This window comes from Haliotis rubra, unplaced genomic scaffold (assembly GCF_003918875.1).
Source record: "Haliotis rubra isolate DU_JTF1 unplaced genomic scaffold, ASM391887v1 Scf1232, whole genome shotgun sequence".
Lineage (NCBI taxonomy): Eukaryota > Metazoa > Mollusca > Gastropoda > Lepetellida > Haliotidae > Haliotis > Haliotis rubra.
In genome coordinates, this window is record NW_025765151.1 from 58,390 (window position 1) to 84,499 (window position 26,110).

The window sequence follows — 26,110 nt, forward strand, 5'->3', positions numbered from 1 at the left end:
ACAAAAGTAACATCAAGAATGACAATGACCATACTGTATTACGCGTGAAGGAATTCTTATGTAAAGTACAGAGCTCACACATTGATAAAATGATTAAATTATTTTCATACAATAAATAACACACATATAACACGCTATCAAGGTGAGACAAACACTAGGAATCATTTAAAAGATAAATACGGGTTATAGCTAAAACGGCCCCACCCCAAAACGGTACTTTCTTCCCAGAGGCTTTGTGAGGGCAGACATTGAGGTGAGGTGAGGTGAAATTGGGTTTTACGCCGTGCTTGAGAATATTTCGCTCATTTGACGACGTGCATGCGTGTGTATGTGCCGACCAGTCTTTGTTGTACCCATTAATGCCGAAGCACCAGGCAGGGACCAACAAGTACCATATTTTAACGTCTTTTGGTATGACGCGGTCGGGGATCGAACCCGCGACCTTCCGCTCTCCGGGCGGACGCTCTAACCACTACACCACGGAGGCGGTCCGCAGACATTGAGAACAAAGGCGAGAGGCACATACTCCTAGCTACTGACCAGCAGTTATCCCTGTTAAGCAGGAGCAGACAATGGTTTGTAGATGGAACCTTTAAAATTGTACGGGCTCCCTTCTACCAGCTGTTGTCTGTTCATGCTTTTGTGAGATCTGGACAAGATGCAAAGATGTTGCCTCTCGCTTTTGTTATCATGTCTCGTCGACGTACATCAGATTACATTAAGGTGTTTCGTCGATTGCTGGCCATCTTACCAAGGGAACCTGAAGTGAAGACTGTCATCTTAGATTTTGAGCTGGCTACATGGAAAGCTCTTGCGAAGGTCCTTACCTGCCGTCCGTCTTCGTGGATGCCTTTTCCACCTTACGCAAGCAGTCTGGAGAAAGGGCCAGGAATTTGGTCTGCAGGTAACTTGTGTTTTTATTTATACTTATCAGTTATATTTTTATTTATTATGTATTTATATACATATTTCCCTAATTTTCCCCAGGTTGCCTACCAGAAGGATGACGCCGTCCACAAGTTTGTCAGAAAACTCATGGCCCTTCCGTTTTTGCCTTCTGATCACATCGTCTGTCAAGGTAAGATTACCAGAGTAAACGGGTTTAGCATGTTTTTTTCGGACATGTCCGTAGTCGAGTCATCTCAGACCCCTACTGCCGTGCTGACTAAAACGCCTACAGAAATTATGCTGTAAAATGTTCATGTATTAACACATATGTAGTTGGTCAGTTAATGGATAATTCTTTGTGAATAATTCGAATCAGATAGCCATTGGATTAAAATGTAAAATACTACAGTACTAAATTGACTCTTGAGGTTTGATTTTCACACAATGTCATGGATCTCGTGTAGTGAGGCCATACAACATATGCTATTGGAAGTATTTCAACCTTTATAATGGATAGGCTTAATCGGTTTTAATTGTTATTTTAAATTATTCTGTAATTTCAGAAGGCTCGACAGATGCCCAACATCCGAGAATGACAGGATTTGTTCATGTCATTTTGAAGGTGGCACAAAGGATGGTGATCCCATATTTTTCCCCCCACAACAAAGGAAAACTGTTTCAGTTCAAGGATCCCAAACCAAAGAGGTATAATATTTTGCAGTTAAGACATACATTGCAATTTAAATGAGTAATCTATAATTAAATTTGTATTTATTTGTATTTAGGGTATATGTTTATGATTATTATATATTTTTCCTACAGAAAAAGGAGTGTGCCTTTGGAGTGCAGTGATGTACCGGCAATCCCACTGGCTCAGAGTCCTGATGTCCAAGCTGAACCTGAACACAATGGAAGGACGGATATGTAGTAAGTATTTTTCATGTCAGTATAAATCAATGTTTGTTTAAAAAACATATAGCACATTATACTCACTTATTTCATTATTTTTACCTTCTCTAAATCTTTGTGCTGAATTTATTGTTCCAATACCAATATTTGTACCATAGGTGATGGAACATGGTTACGCCATACAGTTTGGAGACCAGTGTGTGGGGAAGCTGACTTCGTTAACCGCTGAAGTCCAAGACTTGAAGGCCACAATAAAGTCCCTGGAGCAGGAAATCCACTCCTTAAACCTAAGGCGTTCAACCTTTTCTATCAACGATATAAGTGACAGTGAAGAAAAGGTTGGTTAACAAATAACAGATTTAAACAGCATAAACAAATGTATATAATAATTTTGTCTTTACTTTCTCATTTATCTCTACCCCTTGGCCATTACAAAATTGAAAATAATGGGAACTTAAGTCACTTGTCATTCTCCTGTACACATAAAAAACCCACTTAAAATGTATAATACCTATTCTTATTAAAGGAGGGCTTTCAGGTGTGCTAATAATATTGTTGCCACTACAATTAAGTTAACAATGTATGTTAAATGCAACCGCAACAATCTAAGTAAACCTCAAATATGTTGATGAGTGTTGGTGTGTGTGTGTTGAGAGGAGGACTGGGTGCTAAATATTTTTAAGTACTGGTATTAATTTGAATGTGTGTTTACAGATGCTACTCTACACAAGCATACGCTACGATGTCTTCAAGATCATCTGCTCCATGCTGGAACGCTTCGACCTCAACTACTATGCTGGATGGAAACCATCAATTGTATCCTTGGAAAATCAGCTTTTGCTAACTCTCATGAAACTTACCATGAACAGCAAAGATCTTGATTTGGCCCAAAGATTTCAAATCAGTCGTGCTACGGTTTCCAATATCTTCAATACCCTCATCCATGCTTTACATGAACTCTTTTCAGGTGTTATGGATAACTACATGCCCAGTCAGACTAAGTGTAAAGGCAGCATGCCCAAGTCTTTTGAAGATTTTGGTAGTGCTAGGGCATCTATCGATGCTATAGAGATGTCTCAGGATATCCCCAAAGACCTTGACTGTCAAAATAGAGCATACAGCAACTACAAGTCCCGCCATACTGTTAAAGCTGTGACAGCTGTGGCACCTAATGGCGCTCTAACATATTGCACCAGTCTGTATCCTGGGTCAACATCAGATGTAGCTATTGTTAGCCATTCAAATATGTTGTCTTCTTTCAAACCAGGTGATCTTATTTTAGCTGATAAGGGTTTTACTATTCATGAAATGTTGCCACCAGGTGTAAGTTTAAATATCCCTCCATTTCTGTCAGGTAAGTCTGTTTTCACAAAAGAGGAAGGTAAAATGTGTTACAAGATTGCAAGAGCCAGGATACACATAGAAAGGGCGAATGAGCGCATTAAAAACTTTGATATTCTAAACCACATTCCTGCAATTTATCGCCCTATCTCCAGTAAGATTTTTCAGGTTTGCTGTTTTTTGATAAATTTGCAAGCTCCATTACTCAAAGAAATAAATAAAGATTGAACATTAACAATTATCACCAACCTTTGAAAGAAATGAAAGAACAAGAACACAAAAGATCAATCTGAAGTTTATTTTAATATATATTTCACAACTGCAAATATTCAAGTATTTTCATCAATGTATTTCTGAAATCTGTATAAATCAGCCATGTTTTTCCATTGATATAGGTGAGGTGTTTCAAGTTGACTCCTGCTGGGAACATTGCCTGGTTGCCTACCACTAGGGATGGGACGAGGAATCCCTGCTACTAGCTCTAAAGCTGAGTACCTTATTTGTCTAAAATTATCAGATAACAAGTTCGAAATGAATGACATTTTAATACAAAAAATTCACAAAATCCACTATAATGAAGCAATTTTTTGTATGATATATTCAGGGCATGATTCATGTAAACAAGTGTCTTAAGTAAACAATATTAAATGTAATTAAGTCAGTGAGAGTCTATGTGCCTATTACAGGCTCTTCACATATTGATATGGTACATATATTAAAATCACACCATAACTTAAGGCCATTACATGTGTATGAAAAACCTAAGGATACATCTAATCATCATAATAACCCTTTCATAATTTCCAGACATTTACATATAAAATAAAATACTCATGAAAATTCTGGAAACACATAATGAAATGCTTGGAGTAGATGGTGTGTTATCTCTTCCCTCCATATGTAATAACACATTTTGAATATGAACATACAGTCGAGCACCGTTGTGTCGAACTCTGATAACTCGATATCTCGGTTGTTTCGATGTAACATCTCGGTCCCGGCAAAATCCTTCATGATTAATCATTATTCAAGCTCTTTTAACTCGATACGGATGTCTCGATATTTCGGATATCTCGATATAATTTCATCGTCCCAACAAGCAAAATTACCCTTTTAACTCGATATTTGCAAACAAACTCGATATTCACCTATCTTGCATGGGCAAGTATCCCTCTGAACTTAGGTTGTTTCCACACGTTTACACACATGGTGCGGCATGAATCAAAGGGATGTGGTAGTGTAAACTAATTAGGGCTAATTGAGTTGAAGGTGTCACTTGTTTGTTATTAATTAGGATTAATTAAGAAGGAATTAATTAGGGAAGTACTCACTGTTACGACTAAACACTACTGATAACGGATTATAGTTTCGAATCAAAACACACTGAGAAGCGTTTTGTTTTCTTTCATAGTGATACGGCCTGGTCGGATGTCTCGAAGTTCGGGTAACTCGATATTTTTTTCTTGGTCCCATGAACATCGAGACAACGGTGCTCGACTGTACTTTAATTAGATGTAACACACGTTACAATGGAAGTTGAAATTTACAATTGACAAACTGTACAAGATTCAAATACAACCATACCTATTGGTTCAGACAAGTTTGTTTCATGATTAACTTACACCATGCCCTAAACAATTAACCATTCAATACAGGTGTTTGGGATCAACCTACCCCTGGGGTATCCAATAACTGTCATGGTGCGTCATGTATCCGCAACTCATGCTCCTTGCATGAAGCCCATTGGTGGTTAACCCGAAACAAAAAAGTGTCTGGATAATAATTAAAGGCATTGTTTAAGTTGATACTGAGACAAACTGACCTGAATTTTACAACAAATCATCAATTGCACACTAAAAGAACATAGTCTCTTTTTCAAAATGTCAGCGTTGTTGTCACCATTCACAATATCTCCATATGGCCATGCTGAAATAAAAAGAAATTTGTAATTATAACTTAATGTGGTCATGGGAGATTATTTAATCATGTAACAAAGTTCATCTTGTTCATAAGACAAACCATGAAGAATTGTTTCGGAAGGCATAAAGTAAGTGAACATCTAAAAATATTAGTCTTTATAAGCCAGAAAATCCAACAGTAATCAATACATTTAAAAAGGGCTACCTAGTTCTTCAAAATGTTTCTTATAAACAAATGATTGTCAGTTAGTAAAGCATGATAAGACAATAATAGGCTACAATGTGTATACAAGGCACTGGTGTGTTTGAAGTGTAATGAAGGCTGCAATAAAAAAATATTTGGATAAAAAAGAAAGAATTAGATTATATTTTCATGAAACTCTTAAACATACTTCAATTACAAACGACACAAAAGCTTCATATTACTATAAGATATATGTAACATGATGGAAACAAGTTGAATACTCAGCTTCGTCTTGCTGTTTATGTTGTGGTGAACAGTCCACTGGTGATCCAGAGCCGATCCTTGGGGTGCTGATACCTTGGATAGCCTTGATCCTTCTTCATATCCTCTGCAGTCACTTGGTCTTCTGTTGGCTAGCTACCCACACTAAGACAATATGGTTGGAAAGTACTTGTCATAAAAGAAATCTATCAGCTTTGAGATATTTGAAGCCCATTCTGGATCCCGGTATATTCTGTGTATGAGAAGTCCACAGGGTGTCCAAATGAGGAGGTCACAGCATGTCTTCCCCATGATGTACAGTTGGCCTTGGATCTGATGGTAGTATTCATGGTCATTTGGCAAAGTAATTCTCCCATCAGTTCTGACTGCAAAGCAATATCATTTCAATAAGTAACATGCCATTTCAATAACAGAATCTTGAGTGTATCTTTATACTCTTTTCCCATAACTTAAAAAAAAGACAACTTTGATGTTCTTGTTTTTGGCATGTAATTTGACATATTCTATATCAACTGGTAATACACTGAAGAGGTATTTGTAATTTCACAGTACTAAACAAACTTTAAACTTCTGTTAATACCTAAGCAAAAATTCTTTTGACCAATGGCATCCAACGGTGGCTTGTCCCTGGCAGAAAATGGACACTTAACTTCGATGATGTCTGGTGGTGGTGTTGCAGACTGTGGAATTGGGGTAACCACAATTCCATCTGGGGAAGCGCCGAGAATTCCTGATTCGTGAAGCCATATGCCTACAACGATGCATGTAACATAAGAAAAAATCCAGCAACCAAATTGTTTCTCATTACACTTTGTTTTTCATTTTTTAAAAGGCAACAATATCACGCCACACATCTCTACAAAGTATATAATGCATTTCTCTCAATAATACTATAAATCCCCAAGGAAGCTACCATATAATTTATTCCAATTAAAATTACGTATTTAGATTACAATATTACAATAAAAAGTTCGACCGAACTGATCGAACATTATTTCATGCAAACCCCATAGAATTACCTCCCTTTGTCCCTTGGAGCACTCTTCATGAATAATGTAATTTTCTGACTAAAATTGATATTTTATACTTATCCTGACTCATGCTTATTGCTTGTCTCCCTTTCCTTCCGAATGCTAGTGGAACACTTGAATCCCCTTTTGAAGCTCCCTTCAAAAAAGCGGACGTAAAATCACTTTGGTAATTTGGGGGGACCTAATAGGCTCTGCCATTCTCGTAGTGGTAACGGAGAGAGTAGAACTTGAGAGATCATTTGTTGAATCTTGATCCAACGATCCTCTGGAACGAGAATGCGATTCTTCGTTGTTATAAGCCGTATTCCTAGGAATTGCAAGTCCTGAGTAGGCTGTAGTTCCGACTTGACGAGATTTACTAGCCATCCTAGTTGAGTGAGAAGTCTGATGGTGAAGTTCAGTTGCAGTCTGAGTTGACTTGGATCTTGCTGAGCTTGAATCCTGTCATCTAGGTAGAACGCACTGGGTAGACCTTGACGATGTAGATATATATTGATGGGCTTTGTCACTCGAGTAAACAACCAGGGGGCCGACGATATTCCAAATGGCAGGACCTTCCATTGGAAATGACGTCCGTTGAACAGGAATCGTAGATATTTCCTTGACTCCTGATGGATCGGGATGTGTAAGTATGCCTCCTGTAAATCTATGCTGGCGAGATAGTCTAGCGGACATATGAGCTGTGGAAGATGTATCATCTTGAACCTTGCGGGTGGTAGGAGGTAATCTTTGTTTAATTTCCTCATGTTGTAAATGAGTCGAAACTTTTCTTTTGAATTTTTCTTTGGTACCAGAAAAATTGGGGGAGTAGAAACCTGGTGTGACGCAGTGTTTTATCTCTTCTGTTGCCTCTTTCTCTAGTAGAGATGTGATGGCTTCTAGTAGATTTCCCTTCTGGTCTGCAGCATAGTTGTGAAACATAGGGTTGATTGTTACTGGTGGTACTGCTTGTAGCTGTATCCTGTAACCTGTGCGTAGAATCTGAGATACGAAGTCGTCTTGAAGAATTCCCCAATTCCCCACCCACTTGTGAGGGTTGTACTGGAACGGCTGGGGGTGGAAGAATCCAGTCGTTCCAAACCTGTATTTCATCGCCTGGAACTTCTGGCGCCTCGAAAGGGCCGACCTCTTCCGTAGTTACCTCTTGGAGCTGTGGATGGGCGACGAAAACAATCCTTATTTCCTTTAGCGTTGCCTGATTTCTTATCCCTTGCTCTCTGGATGCCTGCAAACTTCGATTTGCCGGAATAACATTGGGAGGTCTGACGTATTACACTGGCCAGTGTATCGATAGACTTGATCATCATTACTTCTCGGGAATCTTTAGCGACTTCCTTGGCGACTTCATCAATTTCTCCTGCAAAAATGGATGGTGTTGACCAAGGGGCTCTGTAGAGTGTCTTGGTAAACTTCTCGCTCCAAGTACATGAAGATAACAGTCCTTGCCTTCTTGATAATGTTAAGCCTGCAGAAATGGATGATAGGTGTTCAGACATGAACTGATGATCCTTTTTCTGTGTAAGTAGAGCTGAATAAATCATTCTATCTTCCTCTGAAGTTGAATTCTTAAACTTCGAGATGAGAGTCTCGTTGACAGCTCTTGACCTGGCTAGGCCGAAGAAGGTTCGTCTGGTTACTGTGTCTAACTGTGCCAGCTTTTTATCTTCTATCTTGTAAGCTTTTAGTCCGAGTGTCATTGATGATCTTGTAATTCTCATCTATCTCTGGGGCCTTCATGAAGGGTTCCATGTGGTGTAGAGAGAATTTCTTAGCGTTGAACGACGGAATACTCTGAGTCTGGTATTTTGTTGCCTTCTTGAAGGCTGTGCTGAGGTTGTCTGGAACGTCTAAGACTGGGTCAATAGGTGGCATCATGAGTGAGTCTATATCATCATTCACCATCAAGTATGATAGTGCTTCGTTGGTCTCCTTAGAGGGTGATGCGAGTTCCAAACCGTTGGCCATCCATGACTTGATTTCCGAGTCGGAAAATATAATTCCGCCGTCATCTTCCTGCTCTGTACGGATGTTGATTCTCTTCTCCTTGGTAACGAACCGTTGTGTGCAGGTTCATGACGAACGTCCGTATCTGACGTCGATGATGATCTGCGTGGGTTTGGCGAACGTCTGGTCCTTCCGCCGAACGTAGTTGGTGCGGAGTCCACGTTGGTATGGCTGCCAGGTATTCGTGCGGACGCTGTAGTCGAGCTGGAATCTTCCTGTATGCTCTGCAGGACACTGGTTCCCAACGGACGTGGTGTGCTGCTCAGTTGACCTTCACTCGGGTTCGTTGCAGACATCGGGTTCGTCGCAGACGTCGTCTTCGTCGCAGCTCTCTGGCGTGTGAACCATTGTTCCATCAGATCCAACATCTGTTGGGTAAATTGCTGAATAAAGGCTCCCGGGTTGAAGGTCTGCGTTGTCTGTTGTACTGACGACGCATCTGAGACGGATGAGGCTGCTTCCGAAGGGCGTAGATCCTTCGTGCCGAACGTCTGCGTTGATAGGATGTCCTGCGTGGTCACTGTAGAAGACATCTTCGTCTTCTTCTTAGATGTGATCTCAGGGATGAGGATGGGCGGCTCATCGTAGACATCTATTTCTTCCAGAGGGATGATCTCAACTGAAAAAGATCTTGTCTTCTGCGTTGCCCCGTGTGGAGACTTTGCCGAAGTCTTAGCTGTAGCTGCCTTCTTCCTCTGGGAAGACGATGCCCTAGTCTTCTTAGACTGAGAAGAGGGTGTCTCAGATGTAGATGACCTCTTCCTCGAGCTAGCGTTGTCTAAGGCGGCAACCTCCTCCGTAGACGACCCCAGTAGACCACTGGAATGGTGTATCTGCGCAGACACCAACTGCCGGTCCTCTGCAAGCTTAGCCGGTTTAGACATGTCGTGTAATTCTCGTCTGGACCTGTCCTTTGCACGTCTAGACAGATAATATGAATATTTGTAAAATGCAATATCAGACAGGTGAAAACACAACTGACAATGAGTGTCAGATAAACATATAGGCTTGCAATTAGGACATAGGTTATGCGGATCAACAGCAGACAAACGACACCTACAATCAGAACAAGATTTCATCAATTGAAAACAATGTGAATAATCACGTAAAAACGTGACAAAAAAGGAGAAATTTGAGAATTAATTCCGTAGAATATTGTAGGTAAATGTTAGCTAAAGCCTTATACAGCTAATTTAGAAGAAAAGCCTAAATAATAAAAGGATATAAAGCCGCAAGGGAGGTGAGTCGCCAAAACCTGGCAAGGGAGGTGACTCCTGGTAAGTGATTTTACGTCCGCTTTTTGAAGGGAGCTTCAAAAGGGGATTCAAGTGTTCCACTAGCATTCGGAAGGAAAGGGAGACAAGCAATAAGCATGAGTCAGGATAAGGAAAAGATTTGTAAAATTCAACTTGTGATTGAAACCAGTTCACTGACAACACCACGTGCGACAGTTTTCTTACATATATATACCTACCTGTTTCTTCAACCTTAGCCCCAAGTTTACGATATTGATAAATAGCGTTCCTTTCATGGTTGATCCCCCAAGCAATTGAGTCCTTCTTCTCCAAGTTGTAAGGGGAACTGAGGCGTTTCCAAAGTGAAGGTGGGTAGCTGAAAAATTAAAATGATACTTGTACAACTAAAAAATCATGCAATGTATCAACTTGATAAATGCAATGCTCCTTTCACGCTTTTTCACTTCAAACATGTAATGCATGTAATCCCAAATTACCCCAAAAAAGTCATCAATTACATAATGAATGAATAAATAATTTAAATGAATAAACCAAATCACACAATATGTATGAAATCAACAAAGTAATAAACATTACGTACCTGTTTCTTTGGATAGCTCTCAAAATGAATCCAAAGTTTGATGAAGTAATCCTGTGTCTACGTACGATAGACCACATAGGATTGCTTCGCTGGCCTGAGGTAGCTGATGCTATGGTCTTCACTTTCTCTGGTGAAAGGAGAAGGGTCTTAGCCAGAAATGTCCTCTTACAGAACGCTTGGATATATCCTGCACTCATAATAACATCCTCAACAGGAACAACGCATGGATCTTCTTTCTTTGGCTCTGGTGAGAGTATCCAATGCAAAGCTGAAAGGGGGAAATGAAATTAATAAATGTGGACTTTCACTTAAAACTGGTCGATGTTAGTTGATAACAAAGGAATACTTCTGACTTGTTAAATCTTGTTCATGTTAATTGTTATCATTAAGTCATAATAGTTGCAATTATGATTAGGCCTTAAAAAAAAAAGCTTGTTCCGATTTCCCGACCGACCCTAAATATTCCCACCGAGCCTAACAATTTTACTCACCACATAATAAATTCAATTTATTTTCTGACACATGAGTAATGTAAAAATATTTTGCAAAAAAAACCCAAAACCTACCTACCTACCCTAGTTCTGAAATGTAGGAAATCGAAACATTTTTTTTGTTTGTCCTTACGCTCCTTTCAATAATCTCAAAACAAAACTCAGTTGTTACATTAAATAATTGTGGTCTTTGATTTGAAGCAAAAACAACAGCAAAGAACATGAAGAAATCTTTCCCAATTCTAACATGAAAGTGATAAGAACAAATAAGAAAAACAACAGGTAAAATTCATTCACAATTAAAAAATATTATAACATCAGAATAAAAGGAGATAACACAACACAAATTTGAGGAGACTAATAACCAGTAAATCTTCCAAGCTTCTCCAGTTCACTACATAACTGGTCTCGATCTTCTTGAGTAACATGACTATTTAGTGCTCTGTTTAGATAAACAAAAGTAACAGGAAAACATTACTATAACAGATACTTTCATTTACAAACAGCACATGAGTTGTCACTGAGGTAACTGAAAAACATACTAGTCTATTGGATAAAATTGTAAGATTTGGACATTATTGTAATGTTTTCCATGTGGAAATATGTTGGTTTTAGTTACCTGTATCCTGGTTTTCTTGGAGGAAACAGGTCCTCCATAGTTGCAGTGTCAGCCCTCATCTTAGACTTTGGTTTCTTCAGCCAGCTGCACTTAACATTTGTCTTGCTTGCACGCTTGTATCTACAAAGTAAAAGTGAAAACAACAACTCTTAAGAAATAATCTGAATTATTTTTTTGTTGTTTACATGTCATTATGACAGCTAAAACTTGATTCATATAAATGCTTAAGTTCATAAAAATATACACGGTACACCCGAGTTTAATAATGGTTCTGTCACTTTCAGCTTGATATAGGCTTTCATAAGTAATATAACTGGTATATTTTTCAGCAAATATTATTGAAAATACTGCACCATTTAAAAGAAATATTCTTGACAAGTTAACACACATAAATTCAATCACTCACCCAAACAGGAGAACATCGGCGACATGGTGGCAATAGAAATTACCCATTGGACAATCACACGTCCGTCCGATAGAGGTCATTTTGTTGGGATCAGGCTAAAACGGCCCCATTGCATAACGGCCCCAATTTTGCTTGGCTAAAACGGCCCCTGTGCAAAACGGCCCGAAGTTGCTAAGTGAAAACAGCCAGAGATTGCTTGAAATGACCCCGTACAATTGCCAAAACAAGATGTGAAATATATTGGAGCATTTACATTGACATGTAACATATATTGAAAACAGAAATTTATTTAGTGTAATATGAAGTTACATAATGGGTATTAAATAGAATAACGACACAGACAAGAAACTTCCAATGGTTCTTTCTGTAATTGCTTGACACCCTCTCTATTTATTGCAATTGTGTGTTAAGCGAGGGCACCCTCCTGAGTGTCGAATCAAGATCACGGGAAATGATCGTTTCAACACGAAATATGACAACCTCATCAGCAAACACGACTTTTTTCTTAGAAATAGTTGTTTTAGGTCTTCATTTAGAGTTTAGGCTTTAATGCGTCAGTATTTTTTCAGTTATCGTCAAAAAATCAAACTGTACATTTCATATGGAGTTGTGTTGAAACTGTCCATTGCTTTGAATGTTTACGTTGAAGTAACTGTCCTTGTAGTTGCATAGATTTTAGAGCATGTTTTTTCCGGACGGTCTTATTGCAAACCACACAGCGTTGTGTCATTGTGAATGTACAGTAACCATCTATCCCCATCAATAAATACTGTATATCATTGACACAGAGAACACTATGCCATAGTCTTGAGTTCATAGACATATTTTATTATATTCATTTATGTACTATTGCTAATGTTTGCCAAAACACCAGCGCTGTCAGGATTCACTCAACAGAGCAACTGCTACTTCAATGTTATTTTAATGACTGTATGTGTGACTTCATGGTATGGATGTTTTTTTAACAATTTGAATTCTGATTCTGAAATCTAATGTTTTATTTGTCAAACTTAAATTCTAGTGTATATTGTTAGACGATCTGTACATTATTCAGTTCGTTTGATTCATAGCTTCCACATGTATTATTGGCCTCATGGCCATTTAAACAGAAGAAAATCATGATGAAAATGTCAAAGTTAATTAATTTAATAAGTAATTGAAAAATATGCGTTTTGATCTATCATTTATGACTAAGGACACACATTGAAATAAAACTGATTATTTTGGGGCCATTTTGGCAAATATGGGGCCGTTTTAACTTGGGGCCGTTTAGTCATGGGGGCCATTTCAGCCAAAACATTTGGGGCCGTTTTAGCCAATTTGGGGGCGTTTCGACTTGGGGCCGTTTCAGCTATAACTCATTTAGTTCAATCTGTAAGTAAACAGTGTACAGTTGGCTTTTGTATTCTCGAAATTATTAGTTTCACGGAACTTATACCTTCTTGATTTCCCAATGAATACTTTTACAACACATTTCATTCATAATAATGTTCGTATTTTGCGCCAAAATGTATTTAAAAGCACTGACCTGCACTCGGTAGGATTTGTCCTTCATTGACGCTTGAACATGGCTTTCTATGTGTCCAAGCTCTGGGTCATATAAAAACCTAAGTACTCGATCGCAGCTTACAGAATTTTCGGACTTGCGAATCAATTTTGGCCTGTCTGAAGTGTAATTCACCCAGTACATAATGGAGAGAAAACTTTGTTTGTCACCGGAAGTCACGAAATCTCGCGATGCGCAGGATTCACTTACACGCCCTAATACGCACAAACACGCCCGGTTCGCCCAATCGCGGAACACGTCTACATGGATGGGGGTATTTTCAAACTGAAACTTCAGTATCATCGCGGAACTCTGTTCAGTAAGTACATAGCGATACACCTGCATATGTTCCGATTGAAAATCTTATTTCCTTCACATTTTGTCATGTAATTATGTGTTTGGTGTGAAAAGTCAAAACATTAAACTGCTTGTAAGCATCGATATTGTCGTGGTCTGGACAAGCCATTTTCAAACGCTGAGAAGATCGATGTTATTGCTACAATTCTGGTGTGTTTTCCTGCGAACAATTGAATTATAACGTACCGGATTCCTGTTGACTATCTCTGTTTGATGCTTCAAATAGCAGAAAATTACCCCCATTGGGTACATTGTGTGGCTTTGTGTACAAACTTGACATCAACTAATAACAGAACACCACCTTCAGACATTTGTGTCCTGGGTACAGGTACTTTGTTGACAATACCTGTAACAGATCAGGAATCAAGTGGTACTGTAGCATAAGAATATCATTTGTACTTAACAATGTAGTCATAGATATAGGTGAAAATAAGTACTTAATCATTTAGATGTGTCTGCTGCTGAATTTCATTTGTCAAGAAGATAGATCTAGTCATCGATATTCCTAACATTTTAGATACTTGAATGTACACAAAATATGCATGGGATTGTATAGTGTAATGATTTAGGATGTGTTTACAAAGTTATATAAAGGGATATTAGTCATGAGCCACAAAAATGAACCCCCACATTGGAAACGTACTACTGTCAAAGGATTTTATAGAAATGTGAAATCTTATCATTTTAATTTATAATAACCAGAAAGCTGAGACACCAGTACACCACTCAGTTATGTTCACAAAGATTCACAAAGAAATGACAATAACAAATATAACAAATGTACATCAGCTGTAACATTTTCATCAAAGTTTAGAAATGACAAATTCTTTTGAGATTTTCAAATTACCTTTCAATATGTAGCTTATTAATAAATCTTGAATTGATTTGCTAAATCTAATATGTTAATAATTAGTAAATATATTAAGTGGTGACTTGGCAATAGTAACTAGACATTGAGGAGAGTTTAATGCCTCATTTATCAATATTACAGTTATAGTTTTCATGTTTGGCTTACATGGCACAGTGTATGCCAGTAAATATTATTAGGGCTGCAACAAATTCAATGTATGGCAAATATAATTATATCGCGAATATTGGGTAACAGATACAAATTTGGGGTAAAGAACATAATAACAAGTCAGCAATTGATGTATTATTCATGATATTCAGTGAAACAGTAACAAATTACATTGTTTGATGTGTTATTACCATGCTGACCATGATAATCTACCAGGACAATATTAGAGATATAGATACTGTGTTGGAAAATCAGAGGTATATATATATATAACAAATTTATAATAGTTCAAATCAAATTTCACGCCGAAGACCCGGGTTCGAATCCCCACAAGGGCACAATGTGTGAAGCCCATTTCTGGTGTCACCCGCCGTGATGTTGCTGGAATATTGCTAAAAGTGGCGTAAAACCAAACTCAGTCAGTCAGTCAAATCAAATTTAGAGCTATTATAATTTTGTTATATACCTCTGATTTTCCAACACAGTATGTTTATCTCCTAACTGACCACATTAATGTCAAATTAAATAAATAGGAGTGTTGGCTAGATGTTTGTTTAGCATTTTAGAAGATGCTATTTGATGAACATAGAGACATTTCTGGGTTTCATCTTCTTTTTTATTGTTTTTAAACAACAAAAAAAAATTAAAAGAAAATGAAACCCAGAAAAGTCTCTATGTTCAAGAGTGTTGACTGTTATCCTGCCTGGCTTGGATATATTTGATTTTGCATGCATTGTTTTGATAAAAAAACAACCAAATTCCAATAAAAACACTTGGTTTAAAAAAAGATCATGTATATTCTGTTCTAGTGATCATGAATAACAAAATACATTCATGCAGAGATACAGTTTGCTTTACAGAATATGTGAATGAATTGTTACAGCCCATGTAAATATAGGGCTATGTCATCAAGTTACGTAATTCATTTTCTTTTACAGGTAAGAATGGGGGACAACATAAAAGTAGCTGTCCGCGTACGTCCATTGCTACAAAAGTAAGTAAATACAGATTGCTCTTGTTTCTACTGCATATGTCTGTATTGATCAAATGAAAATGTAGGTATTTGAGGTAATCATGATAAAACTGAATGTTCTCTTTCTCCAGAGAACAAAGCAATGGACTCAACATTCTGTGGAATGTCAAGGACGACAAGACTATTACATCAAATGAATCCTCCGCCTCGGACAGCTATGTGTTCGGTAGGTGATAGTTGCATGAATGTTGCAGGGAAATTTATAAAGAAATTATGAGGTTTAATGTACATGAATTTACAGTGAGATTGGTGTGTGCCAGTTTTCAGAGTTGCCTGTGTGGTTGCAAAATGAAACTGTTTAAAGATCCGGAATCGATGTCAGACCATATTATTTTTAAGCAGTTTACGGTCAGTTATCCAAGTGTCATGTTGTAAGTTTTCAATGATTTCAAAACAGGAAATGTGCACAGTGAGACCCCGGATACCCAGAACCTCAGATATCCTGGACTCCACCCATCTAGCCCCCATTCTCCTGTTTTTACAATCTACTAATTAGTACCTCTAGCCCCTGGCCTGGCTGTTCTGTTAGCTGTACTCACTCCCCTGTAACTGGATTAACTGCTTTTATTAATTAACTTGTTAAGTCAGGTGTTGGTTACTACCGTACTAGGTATAGATTAGGGCTGTAACGAATACACTATGTTGCGAATATGATACGTATCACGAATATTGGGTACCGAATACGAATAATTATTCACGAATACAATATTGTAGTTAAGTGACTGATGCACAATATTGAATGCCCATGTTGACAGTGTTAATTTGTCACAGCAATAACCAGTCATCTCATGACACTCAAATTTGGTATGTAATAGTTATAGATGACAGTACCAAGTCGCGGCTTTGGCAAACTAACATGACTTGCGCTACTACAAGGCTAGTACATAATGCATTCTTGCATATCTCATTTTGAAAAAGGACATAAGGGTTCAAGTAAAACACACTCCCTTAAAAATTGTAAATATTCATGAATATTCGGTTCTGATGACCACGAATAATGAATTGAATTCATGAAGGGCTACGGTTCGATTCACGAATATATGAATCGTTACAGCCTTAGTATAGATAATAGAGAATCACGCCTCAGTGATCATTATTGATCAGTAGATGATCACTGTTGCTAATAAGTGACAAAACAAATTATTATTATTATAGGATATTTATATAGCGCATATATCCATGCACTAGTGCATGCTCATGGTGCTAGAAGATGTTCAGATCTTGACACATTGTCTGAATGCAGAGTCAGATCAGTTGTTACGCAACATACATATTGTCCATCATATGTCCAATGGCACAGAGGTATGAGTCAAGATTTTTTTCGCATAACATGTCCTCTAGTCCAAGGCGTTTAATCTTGTCGTCTCTATCTACATATTGCTTCCTACATTTGGGAGCAGACTGTCCACACTTAAGTTGCAAAAGCTGTACTTGGCTGATAAATAAATGGTTGTTGGTTCTGGGACCGTCATACTTAAGAAGTTGCACATGTCCAGAGGGTATTGTCCATTCATCCAGAATCATACTGAATTTCCGGTGACATGCCTATTTTATAAGAGCAATCTATCCTACGTCAAAACTTCAAAGCACCTAACCTAACGAGCTTAGTAGTAGTTAATCCAGTTACACGGGAGTGAGTACAGCTAACAGAACAGCCAGGCTTATTAGTGGCTTATAACAACATGGGGCTAGGGGAACAGGGTCTAGAGGAATGATGCCATATCTGGAAGCCTCACCTTCTGGTCAATTTTCATATAAAAAAACAATCTCTTAAGTTATAAAAGTGGCTGTCTATAATGGATATGCGGTTTCCATTTCCGGGCCGTAAAATTTTACAAACCAACCGGCTAAATTAACACGAAGTTGACTCACTTATCCTCACAAATCTTTGATCTTCTGACCATGTGAAGCGCGATAGTCCCACGAGTCTTGACACAAAACAAGGTCTGCTAATCCAGATTAATGACCGATCATAAGGGTATTGGCGGTGATTAGTAGTAGTACACCTATCTGACACTGAGTGAATTCTAATTGGCAAATCAAAACGACCACGCTGTTTTGGAAGTGATTTTAAACCAGAAGTGTATGCTCGCTACCGTTTCGACACCAAAGCCTGGATTCCAGATATCCGGATATTCAGTTATCTGGACGATTTACGAAAAAACAAATGTGTCTGTGTACCCGGGGTCTCACTGTATATGTTCTTTTAAAGTTATTGTGTTGCAATCATCCTGATTCTCATGTTAACTGATTGACCTTTTAATTAAATCATTTTGTACTAATAACAAGCCAGGCAGCATTTAAATGCCAAGTCTGAATGATTTGGTCCAATACCTGGAAATCTTGTTAAAATGAAAAGAAAATACCATGTTTACAATGTAGAGCTGAATTCTCTATCGTTTTCTAACCATGCCGAAGTGAATGTGGAACACTATTCTGCAATGACAAAATTAAATGAGAACTCTTTGTCGTTAGCAAATATTTTAAATCAAGTCTCAGTGTTGGGTGGGGAGTTTTCATTTGAATTAATGAAACAATGATAGTATGCTAACCTGTAAACATCAGCCAATATACTGCGGATGAGGCTTAAAGCAACATTTACTCGGTCACTCACTCAATACATGGTTTGGAGATACATGATGGTAGATGTCTGGGAAATACATATTATCATAAACACCATGCTAAGAAAGACTCAATGAACATCGTTGCTTCGTGTATTTCAGATTCAGTGTATGATCACATGGACACAACCCAGGAGCTGTACGGAGAGCTATGTTCACCCATCATCAGGAATGCAGCTGAAGGGTTTCATGGTGAGGAACATGTCAAAACTGGGAAGTCTCTTCTGCTGTCCCTTCTGTCAAGAGACTCAGTCTAGATTCACAATAGACAGTCGCAGTCATCAAGCTCACTGTTCTCAGATACCATGTGGTGCTTTAGCCGTGTTGATGTTATACTATTTTGTTTTGTTTTTATCTTAGTATCCTGTTTATACCGACTCCTTTGTTCATGTATTCACCAGTGTGATCTGTATTGTTCGAACAACCTCTCTGGGTCATTGGTTAAACAATAGGTTCCCAGCATCGAAGTGCAGGTTGTAATAAGTTTACTGGCTCATTGTGGCCTTGTCCGCTAAGGCGTCATAATTCGCTGAGTATGGTTTGAATCTCTTATGCATGCCAGACACCAGATAATGGGTTCAAATCCTGGTTCAACCTGATTGTGTTTCAAGGTTTGTCTGCACCATACCCATCCTTGAGGTTTCACAATGGTTATAGTCTAAGACCTGTATCACCCCTGGCTTTCCCCACTACAGCCAGGTGACATGGTGTAATGGAAACAGTGTTGAGTTCAGAGCAGATTTAAACAGTTGAGAGGTGACTGAGATCAGGTCACATAGTCCAAGACCTGTATCACCCCTGGCTTTCCCCACTATAGCCAGGTGACATGGTGTAATGGAAACAGTGTTGAGTTCAGAGCAGATTTAAACAGTTGAGAGGTGACTGAGATCAGGTCACATAGTCCAAGACCTGTATCACCCTGGCTTTCCCCACTACAGCCAGGTGACATGAGTGTAATGGAAACAGTGTTGAGTTCAGAGCAGATTTAAACAGTTGAGGTGACTGAGATCAGGTCACATAGTCCAAGACCTGTATCACCCTGGCTTTTCCCCACTACAGCCAGGTGACATGGTGTAATGGAAACAGTGTTGAGTTCAGAGCAGATTTAAACAGTTGAGAGGTGACTGAGATCAGGTCACATAGTCCAAGACCTGTATCACCCCTGGCTTTTCCCACTACAGCCAGGTGACATGATGTAATGGAAACAGTGTTGAGTTCAGAGCAGATTTAAACAGTTGAGAGGTGACTGAGATCAGGTCACATAGTCCAAGACCTGTATCACCCCTGGCTTTCCCCACTACAGCCAGGTGACATGGTGTAATGGAAACAGTGTTGAGTTCAGAGCAGATTTAAACAGTTGAGAGGTGACTGAGATCAGGTCACATTGTTTCCAGTCACTGGTTGCCTTGAACCATCTTCAGCTATTACCAGGCCACAGTTGTTTATTGACAGTGGTGCTAAACAACTCTCACTGGCCTGTCTACTCTCGTATACAACATATCAACATTATTAATGCTTTAGTTTTACATGCCTGTGTTCTGGTAGTGTGTTGTGATGGATGTATAGATATCAAAGCAGATTTCCACAATTCCAGACAAGCTGATTGCCTGTTGTAGACCAAACTGATGAGGTATGTTGAGCCCAAAATTGAGAGAGAATGTTTTTCTCTTACAAATCAACTTATCAAGTCTATAGGATTGTCCATTTTATAGATACATCAGAAGCAAGTGCTGTTTGGATTACACAGGTTGGAATATGATGTTCCTACCACTCTGCAAGTAAATACGTCTCAGTGTGGCCTTCATTACTTTCTAATGTCCTACATGCTTATACCAATCACCTTTTCACATGTTCCTCATGTAAATGTACTTATACTTGGCAGGAACCATCTTTGCATATGGCCAGAGTGGTTCGGGGAAGACGTACACAATATCTGGCAGTAAAGTACAGGCAGGAGTGATTGAGCTGGGAATTGATGAATTGTTCGACATAATTAATAAAGTAGGTTGTTTGAAATTCTTTTTCTAAAGGTATCTCTCAACAGCAACTGTTTACTATAATCTTTTATTTTTTATGCTGTTAATCATTGTGTTATGGTTTAGAGTTGATCAATATTTGTAACACGAAAGTAGCTGTGTTCTCTAATACCAGAACCTGTGAAGATCCAGGTTTGAATATTGGCCTTCAGTAACCCATGCTTGTCGTAAGAGGCGACTAACGGGACGGGGTGGTCAGGCTCGATGACTTGGTTGACACATGTCATCGGTTCCCAAGTACGCAGATCGATGCTCATGCTGTTGATCACTGGCTTGTCTGGTCCAGACTCGATTATTTACAGACTGCCGCCATATAGCTGGAATATTGCTGACTGTGGCGTAAAACTAAACTCACTCACTCTAATACCAGATACACTGAAAAATATATTTATGCCCATTCGTGGGCCATTTTTATACACAAGGCAATGAGATTTGATATTTGTTTAGTGGGATTCAATCGTCATGTTCATATTTGAACATCAGTACCGACAACAATCCGTGTTAAACAGCGATCTTTGTTGGCATTTTCAATTCTTGACTACATATTCAGGTGCGTGACAGTGCTCTTCTCTCTGCTCTTCACATACAGAGGCTTCATATTACTGTATAACATCAAGGTTTGGTGAGATTGCATCACAACATTTGGTACAGTAACTCTTAATCCTATCTGAACATCTTCATAATATTTCAGTCCACAAACAAGGAATTTTTACTCCGAATTTCATACATGGAAATCTACACAGAAAAGATATACGACCTGTTTGATGATATCGAAAAGACATTGAAAATTCAAGAAGACACGGTAAGTTTATTTCCTACCTGAAGTCAATAGACCTATGACGACACTGAGTCTACTTTAGTGTTATGTGTGGAATTTTGTCAACAATTTTCATTTCTAAGATACCCTATTGGTTTTGGTGCCTATATCGGTAACTGCTCAAAAGAATTTGGACAACAAATTTCATCAAATGATTGTAGTAGGGTAGTCATGAATCAAATCATCTTCATAATATAAAATATAAAAATTAATTACAAAATGGATCAATTACAGGTTTATGATGAAAAGAATGTTCAAAACAATGGATGAAAGTCACACAGTGGTCCAACTTTGTTTTGTGACAATGTAAACTATTTCATTACCCTGATACAATGTAGTGCAAGTATCCCACTTCATTCCTTTGACACAGAACCAAAATATATCATATGTCAGACCACCAAGTAGAGTCACCATGGTTTTTACATCTACACAAACAAGGTGGTTTTAAGGGTGTCACAGTGGTCTAAAGACAACAAAGTGCCCAGAAACATTTCCTGTTTGGTGAATTAGTAATACGAATGCTTGTTTTCATATTTCCATATCATCAGATCCAGGGCCCTGTTTCATAAAGCTATCGTAGCGCTACAACTGTTGTACTTCCTATACTGTAACATAGACTTAGGATAGTCGTAGCGCTACAATAGCTTTGTTAAACGGGGCCCTGATGCCTTTGTTAATATCAACTGAAAGTATACTTAGGGTATCTTGAATTTACCCAGACATTGCATTGAGTATTGGAGCAAAAATCTCCCGAGGACCCCAATCAATTTGTAAGGATAGACCAAGTATATTTGTTATTGTTACCATGGTTACAGGATCACCAGATCTCTGTGGTTGGTCTGAATGAGCAGATTGTCAACTCGAAGGAACAGGTGATGCAGTGGATCGTGCGTGGGGAAAGTAAGTATCAGTGTGTTCAGCAGTCGAGTGGTGATTTAGAGAGCAGCTAACATGATTTGTAACATGCTTTCTGCTGATGTCTGTCTAGAGAAGTAATCACAGATCTATCTGTACACTGCAGTCTTCACAGATATGTGTCTGTGGAACAGTCATCACAGATCTCTGTATAGCACGGTCATTACAGACCTGTGCATAGAGCGGTCATTACAGACCTGTGCATAGAGCAGTCATTACAGACCTGTGCATAGAGCGGTCATTACAGACCTGTGCATAGAGCGGTCATTACAGATCTGTGCATAGAGCGGTCATTACAGACCTGTGCATAGAGTGGTCATTACAGACATGTGCATAGAGCGGTCATTACAGACCTGTGCATAGAGCGGTCATTACAGATCTGTGCATAGATTACGATCTGTGCATAGAGCGGTCATTACAGATCTGTGCATAGAGCGGTCATTACAGATCTGTGTATAGAGCGGTCATTACAGATCTGTGCATAGAGCGGTCATTACAGATCTGTGCATAGAGCGAATCATTACAGATCTGGTGCATATCTGTGCATAGCGGTCATTACAGATCTGTGCATAGAGCGGTCATTACAGATCTGTGTATAGAGCGGTCATTACAGATCTGTGCATAGAGCAGTCAGTACAGATCTGTGCATAGAGCGGTCATTACAGACCTGTGCATAGTGGTCATTAGAGATCTATGTATAGAGCGGCCTTTGCATAGAGCGGTCATTACAGATCTGTGCATAGAGCGGTCTGTGCATAGAGCGGTCATTACAGATCTCTGCATAGAGCGGTCATTACAGATCTGTGAATAGAGTGGTCATTACAGATCTGTGCAAAGAGCGGTGATTACAGATCTGTGCATAGAGCGGTCATTACAGATCTGTGCATAGAGCGGTCATTACAGATCTGTGCATAGATTGGTCATTACATATCTGTGCATAGAGTGGTCATTACAGATCTGTGCATAGAGCGGTCATTACAGATCTGTGCATAGAGAGGTCATTACAGATCTGTGCACAGAGCGGTTATTACAGATCTGTGCATAGAGCGGTCATTACAGATCTGTGCATAGAGCGGTCATTACAGACCTGTGAACAGAGAGGTTATTACAGATCTGTGTATAGAGCGATCATTACAGATCTGTGCATAGAGCGGTCATTACAGATTTCTGAACAGATAGGCCATTAGAGACCTGTGCACAGAGTGGTCATTACAGATCTGTACGTAGAGCGGTCATTACAGATCTGTACATAGAGCGGTCTGTGCATAGAGCGGTCATTACAGATCTCTGCATTGATCGGCCATTACAGATCTGTGCATAGAGCGGTCATTACAGACCTGTGAACAGATAGGCCATTATAGACCTGTGCACAGAGTGGTTATTACAGATCTGTGCATAGAGCGGTCATTACAGATCTCTGCATAGAGCGGTCTGTGCATAGATTGGTCATTACAGATCTGTGCATAGAGCGGTCATTACAGATCTGTGCATAGAGCGGTCTGTGCATAGATTGGTCATTACAGATCTCTGCATAGATCGGCCATTACAGATCTGTGCATAGAGCGGTCATTACAGACCTGTGAACAGATAGGCCATTATAGACCTGTGCACAGAGTGGTTATTACAGATCTGTGCATAGAGCGGTCATTACAGATCTCTGCATAGAGCGGTCTGTGCATAGATTGGTCATTACAGATCTGTGCATAGAGTGGTCATTACAGATCTGTGCATAGAGCGGTCTGTGCATAGAGCGGTCATTACAGATCTCTGCATAGATCGGCCATTACAGATCTGTGCATAGAGGTCATTACAGACCTGTGAACAGATAGGCCATTATAGACCTGTGCACAGAGTGGTTATTACAGATCTGTGCATAGAGCGGTCATTACAGATCTCTGCATAGAGCGGTCATTACAGATCTGTGCATAGAGCGGTCATTACATATCTGTGCATAGAGTGGTCATTACAGATCTGTGCATAGAGCGGTCATTACGGATCTGTGCATAGAGCGGTCATTACAGATCTGAGCACAGAGCGGGCATTACAGATCTGTGCATAGAGCGGTCATTACAGAACTGTGTATAGATTGGTCATTACAGATCTGTGCATAGATCGGCCATTACAGATCTGTGCATAGAGCGGTCATTACAGACCTGTGAACAGATAGGCCATTATAGACCTGTGCACAGAGTGGTTATTACAGATCTGTGCATAGAGCGGTCTGTGCATAGTGGTCATTACAGAACTGTGTATAGAGTGGTCATTACTGATCTGTATATAGATCTGTATTACAGATCTGTGTATAGAGTCATCATTACAGATCTGTGCATAGAGCGGTCATTACAGATCTGTGCATAGAGCGGTCATTACAGATCTGTGCATAGATCGGTCATTACAGATCTGTGCATAGAGCGGTCTGTGCATAGATCTGTGCATGGTCATTACAGATCTGTGCATAGAGTGGTCATTACAGATCTGTGCATAGAGCGGTCTGTGCATAGATTGGTCATTACAGATCTGTGCATAGAGCGGTCATTACAGATCTGTGCATTAGAGGTCTGTGCATAGAATGGTCATTACAGATCTGTGCATAGATCGGTCATTACAGATCTGTGCATAGAAGGTCATTACAGACCTGTGAACAGATAGGCCATTATAGACCTGTGCACAGAGTGGTTATTACAGATCTGTGCATAGAGCGGTCTGTGCATAGTGGTCATTACAGAACTGTGCATAGAGCGGTCATTACAGATCTGTGCAGAGCGGTCATTACAGATCTGTGAACAGATAGGCCATCATTACAGATCTGTGCATAGAGTGATCATTACAGATCTGTGCATAGAGCTGGTCATTACAGATCTGTGCATACAGATGGTGTGCATAGATTGGTCATTACAGATCTGTGCATAGAGTGGTCATTACAGATCTGTGCATAGAGCCGGGTCTGTGCATACAGATCTGGTGCATACAGATCTGTGCATGGTCATTACAGATCTGTGCATAGAGCGGTCTGTGCATAGATTGGTCATTACAGATCTGTGCATAGAGTGGTCATTACAGATCTGTGCATAGAGCATTACAGTCTGTGCATAGATGGTCATTACAGATCTGTGCATAGATCTGGCCATTACAGATCTGTGCATAGAGCGGTCATTACAGCGGTCTGTGAATAGATAGGTCATTATAGACCTGTGCACAGAGTGGTTATTACAGATCTGTGCATAGAGCAGGTCTGTGCATAGTGGTCATTACAGATCTGTGTATAGAGTAGTCATTACAGATCTGTATATAGAGTAGTCATTACAGATCTGTGCATAGATTGATCATTACAGATCTGTGCATAGAGCGGTCATTACAGATCTGTGCATAGAGCGGTCATTACAGATCTGTGCATAGAGCGGTCATTACAGATCTGTGCATAGGCATCATGTCTGATCTGTGCATAGATTGGTCATTACAGATCTGTGCATAGAGTGGTCATTACAGATCTGTGCATAGAGCCGGTCTGTGCATAGATTGGTCATTACAGATCTGTGCATAGATCGGTCATTACAGATCTGTGCATAGAGCCGGATCTGTGCATAGTAGTCATTACAGAACTGTGCACAGAGAGCGGTCATTACAGATCTGTATATAGAATGAGTACAGTCATTACAGATCTGTGTATAGAGCGATCATTACAGATCTGTGCATAGAGTGGTCATTACAGATCTGTGCATAGAATGGTCATTCTGGATCTGTGCATAGAGCGGTCATTACAGATCTGTGCACAGAGCGGTCATTACAGATCTGTGCATAGTGGTCATTACAGAACTGTGTATAGATTGGTCATTACAGATCTGTGCATAGAGCGGCCA

General features: G+C 39.3%; 3 protein-coding genes across 3 annotated transcripts in view; 2 read left to right on the forward strand and 1 right to left on the reverse strand.

Annotated features, from left to right (window-relative positions):
• Nucleotides 1–1,066: 1,066 nt before the first annotated feature.
• On the forward strand, nt 1,067–3,520 carry LOC124266143. The gene is made up of 5 exons (XM_046700952.1): nt 1,067–1,078; nt 1,452–1,593; nt 1,711–1,815; nt 1,956–2,135; nt 2,512–3,520. Exons 4-5 carry the CDS (start codon nt 1,959–1,961, stop codon nt 3,364–3,366), a joined length of 1,032 nt encoding a protein of 343 aa, XP_046556908.1. The 5' UTR covers nt 1,067–1,078; nt 1,452–1,593; nt 1,711–1,815; nt 1,956–1,958; the 3' UTR covers nt 3,367–3,520.
• A 1,143-nt stretch (nt 3,521–4,663) lies between these two features.
• LOC124266146 lies at nt 4,664–11,990 on the reverse strand. The gene is made up of 7 exons (XM_046700955.1): nt 11,911–11,990; nt 11,505–11,624; nt 11,251–11,327; nt 10,395–10,662; nt 10,033–10,169; nt 6,104–6,274; nt 4,664–5,888 (listed from the first exon to the last, which is right to left on the reverse strand). Exons 1-7 carry the CDS (start codon nt 11,988–11,990, stop codon nt 5,668–5,670), a joined length of 1,074 nt encoding a protein of 357 aa, XP_046556911.1. The 3' UTR covers nt 4,664–5,667.
• Nucleotides 11,991–13,568: 1,578 nt separating this feature from the next.
• Nucleotides 13,569–26,110, forward strand: part of LOC124266147 (kinesin-like protein KIN-7O) — a 58,240-nt gene continuing 45,698 nt past the window's right edge. Inside the window, 7 exon segments of the mRNA XM_046700956.1 lie at nt 13,569–13,775; nt 15,770–15,825; nt 15,936–16,030; nt 18,588–18,677; nt 20,368–20,486; nt 21,213–21,323; nt 22,154–22,238. Coding sequence (XP_046556912.1) covers nt 15,776–15,825; nt 15,936–16,030; nt 18,588–18,677; nt 20,368–20,486; nt 21,213–21,323; nt 22,154–22,238 — 550 coding nt within the window. The 5' untranslated portion in view covers nt 13,569–13,775; nt 15,770–15,775.

Excerpts from the sequence above, each read along its gene's own strand:
- LOC124266143 (XM_046700952.1), top strand. The coding sequence starts at position 1,959 with ATGGAACATGGTTACGCCATACAGTTTGGAGACCAGTGTGTGGGGAAG. Across the intron at positions 2,136-2,511 it reads TAAGTGACAGTGAAGAAAAG|ATGCTACTCTACACAAGCAT; the intron begins GTTGGTTAACAA and ends GTGTGTTTACAG.
- LOC124266146 (XM_046700955.1), bottom strand. The coding sequence starts at position 11,990 with ATGACCTCTATCGGACGGACGTGTGATTGTCCAATGGGTAATTTCTAT. Across the intron at positions 11,328-11,504 it reads CCAAGAAAACCAGGATACAG|AGCACTAAATAGTCATGTTA; the intron begins GTAACTAAAACC and ends TTATCTAAACAG. Across the intron at positions 10,170-10,394 it reads AGAGCTATCCAAAGAAACAG|CTACCCACCTTCACTTTGGA; the intron begins GTACGTAATGTT and ends TTAATTTTTCAG.